The sequence below is a fragment of the Ceratosolen solmsi genome, unplaced genomic scaffold (assembly GCF_000503995.2).
Source record: "Ceratosolen solmsi marchali unplaced genomic scaffold, CerSol_1.0 scaffold10, whole genome shotgun sequence".
Classification (NCBI taxonomy): domain Eukaryota; kingdom Metazoa; phylum Arthropoda; class Insecta; order Hymenoptera; family Agaonidae; genus Ceratosolen; species Ceratosolen solmsi.
Window position 1 is genome coordinate 9,693,723 of NW_011948412.1, and position 9,297 is coordinate 9,703,019.

Below are 9,297 nucleotides of genomic sequence, written 5' to 3' on the forward strand. Positions count from 1 at the left end.
TCCATAGCGCTCCCTCCCTCCCATAAATATATATATATATACATATATCTCCCTCTGTACGCGCGTTTATGTAAATAAAATGTAAATAAAAAAAATTCAAATGCACAATGATTGTTTAAGGTATCATTGATTAGTAGAAGTGGGAAAAGCTTGTGAAAGTAAAGAGCAAGATTGTCCCAGTTGAAATTCAAATCTATCCGAATACGAAATATATTAATCACCATCATCTTGAAATTAATATATTGTTTATTGTTTATTGTTTATTGTTTCAAGCGCAACATTTATCGCGTCTAAGAGATATCAATACCTATCAAAGCATATCGCTTATGTAGAAGTATATGAGCGGCCGAAAAACGTCACGATATAAGCAGACTGTGATTTAATGAAATTTAAAGTGAATAAACGTCCTAGTAAAACATAATTAAGGCATTATAAATGTAGTAAATTCGAACCTCGTGTCTGCTCGTCGAGCCTTCCTCTTCAACTACAGAGGATTGGAAAAGGGAGATTACAGCTCTTTTGATGTTAAGCGATGCTTGAGAGTCTCCAGCCTCGGCACACAGCTCTGTGTCAATATGACCATGATGATAGTTGAATTGCAGTGCGTACTTTTCTAGATCATCTTGTGCCACAGCCTAAAATCGACATCAATTCGTTCATTTTACAATGCACTTTCCCATTGGCTGAAGCTAATTAATGAAATTTTTAATCGTGCTCATCTACTTACAGCTCCGTTGACCTGGACGTTCTTCAACCTAAGCTGTCTTACGCAGTCAGGTTTAACGGCCAATTCAACATCTGCTTTGAGCTTGAGATATGCCTCTCCCTGGCCCTCGGTAACCAATGATACCGATCTGCCTTCCAACGCATACGTATACGTCTGTCCTTCTTTGTACGAGTGATCGGAGTGCACTGTAATAGAAGAATCGACGCTTCGGTCAAATGGTTCTTCAAATAAAATACGAATTAATATTTATCTGGTTTAATACTCACTTCCATGACAGCCAACCGTACACCTACCTGAAATTATTGTAAAGAAAAGGCATGATTAAATTAATGAAATAAACGTGCGCTTAATATTAGGCTAAAGGCAGGAAAAACCTTATTATCTATAATTATTTTTAACCATTATCTGATTGAGGACATCCTAATGTTTTTAATTTCTATTTGAAAAATGTATGGGGCAACGCTATTAGCTTGATAAACATAAATATTCGAAAAAACTTAGTAGGCCTCTCGTTCTTGTTAATAATTAAATGGGAAATAAAAATAGTCTCATAAGTGATTGTCAGACGATTAACAACAAACACCAACAACAACAATTTGCCAGAATTATCAATATTATATATGATTTACGCTGGAGCTACGATATAAAGTATATTGATTAAGAAGCAGTTTGTTATTTACAATATTCATGATTCTTAGGATTTTCATTAGCATTATTTAAAAAGAAAAGAATTTTAAAAAAAAAAAAAAAAAAAAAAAAAATAATTTAAGAAAGAAAGAAAGAAGAGGAAAAAATGTATATTCAATAATTGAATATTTCACTAAATTGAGTCACAAAATACATTATTTAAATATAAAAGTGGAGAAGGAGATAAAGTGAAAAACAGAAAATAATTAATCTTATTCGTTGAGTCCAGATAACTCAGAGAACAAAAAATATATTTATGTATTGACAAGAGAAAAGTTCGTGGTGGGGTCGTTACTGATAAAATGATAATCGTCTGGACCCCTTATGACCCGCAATCTGGGAAATTATATTTTTAAGCCAACTGTTAATAACTCACGACAAAAAACCAAAAGAAAAAACAAAAAAACAAAAAAACAAAAATAACAAAAATATAAAAAAAAAAAATGACAGATTGCAAAAATTAAAATTATGTTAAAACAAACGTAAATTTCTAAAGGAAAATACGTGCGGTAATTTAAATTCCGTATTTTTTTTTTTTTTGTTTCTTTTATCTTTATATACGTATTAAATTGTATTCTTCGTATTTATCATTTTAATGAAGAAGGGAAAAAAAATTATCAACTAAATTATAAATAAAAGAATTATCAGAAAGGTTAAAGTTTGCTTAAATGTCAACAAAATTAATTTTGTTAGCTTAAAAAAAAAAAAAAAAAAAAAAAAAACCCCATAAGTACATAAATTTGCCTATGTATTAAAGAAATATTTTTTATATACTATCATCCACTATTGGAATTCCTAGTCATGAGTATTTGCATGTGTACACAATATCCCATACATGTAGTTTATGTAGCTATTACCTAAAGACTAAATAAATATAGAATAATCAATAATTTTAAAGTAATTTTACAATATATATATATATATATATATATATATATATATATATGTATATATAAAATAAAACTAAATAAATAAATAATCTACTGCAACGTCAATTCAATTGAATGAATAAATACAGACTTTATAAACTGACGGATAGTAAAGTGTCAATACGTAATTAGCGAATAATAATTAACACAAAAACGAAAAAATAGTTGTAATAATAACATTCTTGTAATTTAAACAATGCAAATTGTTTGATAGTTATAATCTTATTCGTGAAATATATAAAAGAAAAACCAAATCCGCAGCAGTAAAATTAACGTAATAATCAAATTATATGATTAAGATACGTCTTATCACGCGCGCGCACGCACAAATCTTATGAAAATTAAATTTAAACTTAAAATTATCAAAATTATAGATATTAAATGGATGTTATATGTTTTTCTCATAATAAAGCGCATCCGTAAATGAATACGTAAAATTACAGTGATGAATAAATTATTATGGTATTTTCTATTCAATCGTTAGACTTACAAAGTATTATTATCAAGTGGATACTATAATCGACGATACTAAAAACATTTATTGCCTTTTCTTATGCCTAAGCAGCCCAGAGATATCAGTATTGACCTTCGTTGTCAAGACAAACTTGAAATACTGATGCCCACGGTATTCTCTTATAACACTCTGAGCAAGCAAATTTTCTTCACTTTTATTCTCAATTGACATTATAACTTTTTAAATTCACTTGTCCGATAACATAGAATTTATACTTATCCAAGAAAATATCAGCATTTATATATCATAAACCTTTAAAAAAAAAAAAAAAAAAAAAAAAAAGAAAAGTGTAGCAATGTATTATTACAAATTTTATGCTCCTTGCTGATATTAGAAAGTTTAAAGTCGCAGTCTCGAAATTTATATCGATAATATTAAATTACAAATTCCTTTAAGGCATATTATGCTCGCAAATTAATAAAAATCATTCAACATTAAAAATTTGTTTTCACAAATAATTTACTTTAATATTTCATTTATAATTTATTGTTTATACTGGAAAATACATACATATATATATATATATATATATATATATATATATTTTTTTTTTTTTTCAAAATAAAATGCAATATTAAGATAATATATAGATTTGAAATTTTTATGCGCGTAATGTGACATCTCCATCATTGCAAATACATAATGTTTTTTATAGAAAGCAAAACACATTAATTAACACAAAACAAATAACATTGTTTCTTGCATCAGAAAAGAAAAGTGTATTAATCTTCATAGATGAAATCTTCATAGAGAAAATTCATTTGAAAAATCAACATGATATTTGGAAATATTTCATAAGACATGATTTAGTAATGTATGTTAGATTTCAATGAATAATGTTTAGAATTTTTATAATAATATTACAAATCCTTAATCTTATGAGTATAATTAAGAATAAATTTGTTATATATTTGATTTTTAATATTAATTCACTGATTATTAGACAATCCAGACTTTTCATATAAATATATATATATATATATATATATATTTAAATTTTATACAATAATTAAAATAATTTTATATGATAGTTGCTTTTCTTCCAATTAAATTTCTTTGTTTGCTAAATACAAGATATACGACTCATTAAATGTCGATTAATAAAGCTTTTCGAAATTCACAATAGAAAAGTATTAGTAAATGATCTGTCTTAGCAAAATGTCTAATCGCTCGAGTAGTTACGCTAAAATAAAAGAAACGTAAGGAAAATTTTTATTCATCGCTAGACCTCATTACACTACCGCAAGTGCTAAAAAAGTCTTACAAATAACTAACAATAAATACATGGTAATTTATTGCAATGGAAAATATTTATTGCTCACTATCGCATAATATTAAAATTTAGTAAAAGTATGTACTCGTTCTTACCACAATTTCACTCTTATAATTATAATTCAAACTTCTTACGATTGATAATTATGACAATTGATAAATGTAAAATAACATCAACTTACGAAATATTAATAAGTAATTTATAATTCATATCTCAAGCTATAGAAAAAAAACATGTTTTTTTGATGAAAAAAAAAAATAGAAAATAAATAAATAAATAAAAAGTAAATAAAAATAATAATAATAAAAAATAGTAAAGAAGTTTTAATTGAATTGTACAGTTAAGGCGAACTAATATTTTCTCGTTTCGGACAAGTTTTTTGTTTATAAAATAATCAAGTAAAAGATGATGTAATAATTTATACTAATCTTGAGCCTAACATTTGACATAAGAACTTACGGCGTTAAGATAAGCACGTAATATTTTAGCTCATGACATTAAAATATTAATAAACAATTAGGACAAGGCAATATTGGCATATGGATTGTTTGAAAAAATGATTTTAAAGCGAGAACGCGCGAAGAAGAAAAAAAGCAGCGGCAACAATTATCATTGGTTACTGTCACCTATCAATGATCACATCAATAAATGTGAATTTAATAAAGATGATATACAGGTATCGTTTTGATGGCATTGCGCGGTGAATTGATTTCATCATTTGGTCGTAGGACGGTGTCAAGTCTATCAGTCGAAGAAGGGACGTTAATTTACCGAATGTCCGGTTCAGCGCAGGGGAAGAGTAATCATTTCATTAATACAGGGTTATTGAGTACTCCGCGTCTCTCTCCCTCTCCCTCCCTCCCTCCCCCCCTCTCTCTATCTATCTATCTATCTATCTATCTGTCTCTCTCTCACTCTCACTCTCACTCTCACTCTCACTCTCACTCTTTCTGATACACACGGGCGCGCGCGCTCGCTCGCTCATGAGCTCTCCGTGCCTCTCTCCCACCCTCTCTCTCTCTCTCTCTCTCTCTCTCTCTCATCTTGCGCCTTTTAAAAGTAATACCATTTCTTCTTGCCGGACGTTTTATTTTTCGCGAAGAATTTAAATGCTCTTGACAACATTCCAAAACTTTTACGCAAGAATCGTTGGAGAGGTATTGCGATGAAAAGCTCTTAATTAGGCTCCGTATAAATTCCACCCGCTTGTCCCATTTTTTTCTTCTTCTCCTTCTTCTTAACAATGTTCTATTGAACAATGGAACATTCGTAGTAGATAATGGATAATTTTCGAGAGTTTCTCAAATTCGTGCCTCATTATGGGACGTCTTGTTTAGCGCGAAAACGAAGTACGGGGGTAGTAGAGTCGAATGTATTTAACCATTCGTCCTTCGCAATTTGAGTAATGAGCGGTAAAAAGCTTGAGACTGCATTTTCAATGGAAAAGCTCGGTAAAATTAAGAAATTGAAAGAGCACGGGCTGCGGAACTTATCCCCCCATTATACAGAACTTATAGCTTATGAAAAATAAGCGCTTCCATAAGGTCAACGACCTACTCCCCCAATTACGTTGTGCTTACGAAAAGATGCGACTTTTTAAGCGGCTAAAAATGTATTTGAGGTGGTTGATAAGTTGAGCCGAGAATCGTATAATGAAGAGCATTCGATCGGCTTAAGTAATGCTTAAGTTACCGTGGATGCTCGAAGGATAAATGTTAGTATGTCGGTGATGCACCGAAGAGGCGACGCGTAGCATGAAGTGAAGAAGGACGAGATTTGTAAGCCGAGAAGCGGTGTCGAGGGAAGAAGAGCTTTTTTACCCCCGCAGCATTGAAATCTCTACGACGGCTCGCGAATTGATCGGCTCATAATTAAACAAAGTAAGTAATAGCCTTGGGAGTAGCGAGATAGCGCGCGCGCGCGCATACGCACACACACATACGCCCGCAGAGAAAGGAAGAGAAATTGGATTTTCTCAATAGGCGGAGGTATACGAATGGGGAAGTGGTGGTGGTGGTGGTAGTGGTTCTGATGTAGCCGATGGTATTGTGTAGAAGGAAAGCTGAGGGAAAGCAAAGGGGTGTCGGGTATCGGCCGCGGCGATGGCGTCGACGGTAGTGAAAGTGATACGGGGAAAGGAGGGTGGAAAGGATGAGCGAAGGAAGCCTAAGGACAAAGAACGCGGACGAGCCTCGCGTACGTACTTGTATAGGACGGCTGGACCAACAGCAGCAGGAGGCAGCAGGCGACGAGAGCCGCGGTCAGCAGCCGGGGTGGATGTCCCATGTTCGCGGCGTAAGGACCGTCGTTGATTTGGTCGCACTCTCTCTCTCTCTCTCTCTCGCTCTCTCTCTCTCTCTCTCTCTCGCTCTCTCTCTCTCTCTCTCTCTCGCTCTCTCTCTCTCTCTCTCTCTCGCTTTATTTTCGCTTCACGAGTACCAGCAATACGGGGTACGAGAACACCACAGCGTCTCGCTTTTCTTGCGTGCGTGCTTTTATGCTCTCGTTTCCCCACCCCGGATCGACGGGGCCTCTCTCGCAGCCGCCGCCGCCGCCGCCGCACAGAGCGAGACCGGACCGAGGCCCTCATTCCAGCTGCTCCACACCTCGCCCGGCAGATGACGGCTACGCCACCAAGATTCCCGTCCACCCCCTCCGCCATCGCCGCTTCCCATCAGACAAGCGCGCGGGCGCGCTCCTATACACAACCCTCCCCCTACCTCCTCCTCCCGCGTCAACCACTAACGTCAGCCACCAACGCCCGAGCCCCTCGTCGTTGCCGTCTCTTCACCCATCTTCCACTGTCACGCATACGTCGAGATAAGGGAGTCTCTCCTTTATGCGCTTCGGCAACCGCAACAGCAACTCCTCCGCGCCACCCTGCACCCCCCCCCCCCCCCCCCCCCCCCCCCCCCCATCCCCATCCCCATCCCCATCCCCATCCCCTCATCACCATCCCCTCATCACCATAAATCCCCTCGCAGGGCATTCGGGTGCACCATCGCGCGTCCTTTCATGCATCAGGGCCGATTTTCTATTTACTCGACGATCGGCTTGGAGCTCCGCTCCGACTATCCCATGCATTGTTGGATGCATTATTACGACGCATTTCGAGTGAGGCCATTTTTACGCCCCCGCCCGAATCTTTATAGATTTGTAACATTTGCGTCATTATTTGTCGTTCGATGCTCGGCTTTAGAGCTCAACTCGCCTATATCGGCAGCAAGATTAACGCAACATTCTTCGACCGATCATCCCTAAAAGTTTGTCGAGCACCTCTCCGAGCACCTCTACGAGCACCTATTTGAGCTCCTTTATAAGGATCGCGACCCAAGCTTTAACAATTATGATTATTACAGACACGCGGTTAATATTAATTCCTACGGTAGCATTACGGATTCTCGCCAACAATAAAATTGTAATAAATTTCAAGACTCGTGCGCAGTTACTTTTTTCATGATAGATATTTTTCTCTTCGATCGTGCATAAATAAAGCATCGTTAATCCGCTATATTTAAGAATTATTTACAGGCACTGCTCGTAAAGTATGTGAAAAAAAGTCAGAAAGAAAGAAAAAAATAAACGAGAAAGAAAGAAAATAAAGAAGTGATAAATGCCGACTATGTTGTAGTATGTACTAAGAAGCAATTATGTAATTGTTAATCTCTGATATTTATATCTGAAATAAATTTTTGGAAAAGGCAGACTAATAATTATGAAATTCGTGCGGCCTGTGACGATTATTATGAATCTAATGAATTCTAATGAATTGCCGAGTACTTAAGGGAGAACTTTTTCTACCCCTTATATATAGGTAATAACCTTAACTGCCCTTATTTTATTAACTTGAAAATATTATACGGCAGTTGCCAAATGATCGTCTTCCGACATTGTCTTCAATTTATAATTAACGTGCCTGCAAATAAACAATTGTCAATGCACCTATAATTTAGAATTGGCATTGCTATTATTAAGAGGTAATTAAAGGATCCGTTGGTAAATCAAATAGTAGCCAAGAATATTTTAATGATTTTTTTTATGCTTATTACTATGCTCCCGTAGGATATTATGATGATCTCTTGGTTCTCCTAGTACATTAAACATAGAATGGAATAAATTCTCATGGCGCCTACTTCCATCCAATCGATGCAGATGAATAAAGGTGAAAAAAAAAACAAAACAAAACAAAAACAAAAAAGAAAAGAAGAAAAAAATCGCGTAATGAAAACGTATTCTTCAATTTCAAAATTTTAACATAATAGATAAGTGTAGCTCGTAATACACCGTAAGGAGTCATGATTGATATACATTGCGATAATATTCTTCGAAAATTTTTATCAACGCTTCAAAACAAATTTTTCTCTAACGGTCACATGGGTCGTCGAAAAGATGATAACTTACAAAAAAAAAAAAAAAAAAAAAAAAAAAAAAAAACCCCACTCCAGTAAATTCGAATGTATAGAATGAATCAGTTTAGGTATGAAAAGATTAGAAATATAAAATTGGAACGAAATAAGAGCATCGATCTTATTATCGTCGGCAAATGACGTGATTTATAAGCAGAGTTAACCGAGGTAAAAAGGGTATCGAACAGCAAATAAGATTAAAAACAATCATAGAAAAAACATGCATATTTACTTATTTATTTTGTTATTTTAATTGAAAACAATGATGCGACATTTGCAATTATGAGAGCCTTTGGAAGATGGAAAATAGAAAATTTTACATATTCGGAGCTTCGTGGGAGTGAGTCCTTAGAACGAAGCTAACTAAGCCAGCAAATCTTATCAAGATTTTTTTCTTTTACTTTTACTTTTACATTTGAACTTGCTTGTAATCTCGGCTATTTATTATATAAATCGGATTAACATTGTAATGTGCATCGATTCATCGGACACGCTTTCTTCTTCGCGCTCAATCTTGTCAATCGTAAACATCATCTTGCTATCTAATTTCATGACCCTATTTTATATCCATAACTTTCCATTATAATTCTTTCGTTTCATCAACTTCATCGTCGCTTCGCGCGAATTCTCATCTCACTGCGTGGACGTAAATTCATGATTGATTAGAAATTAAAAACATCCCCCATTGTTGTTGCGAATTTCGTCTAATTTGCCTCGAAATTATTGCCTGTCGTCGTAGGGTGTGTTGGAGGGGGAAGGCG

General features: G+C 34.6%; 1 protein-coding gene across 1 annotated transcript in view; it reads right to left on the reverse strand.

Annotated features, from left to right (window-relative positions):
- The window catches only part of apolpp (retinoid- and fatty-acid binding glycoprotein apolipophorin), a 13,324-nt gene extending 12,251 nt beyond the window's left edge, over positions 1 to 1,073 (reverse strand). The window contains exons 1-3 of the mRNA XM_011495720.1: positions 994 to 1,073; positions 728 to 912; positions 453 to 635 (exon numbers count right to left, since the gene is read on the reverse strand). Coding sequence (XP_011494022.1) covers positions 453 to 635; positions 728 to 912; position 994 — 369 coding nt within the window. The 5' untranslated portion in view covers positions 995 to 1,073. The remainder of the gene's footprint in view (positions 1 to 452; positions 636 to 727; positions 913 to 993) is intronic.
- Between the last annotated feature and the right edge of the window lie 8,224 nt (positions 1,074 to 9,297).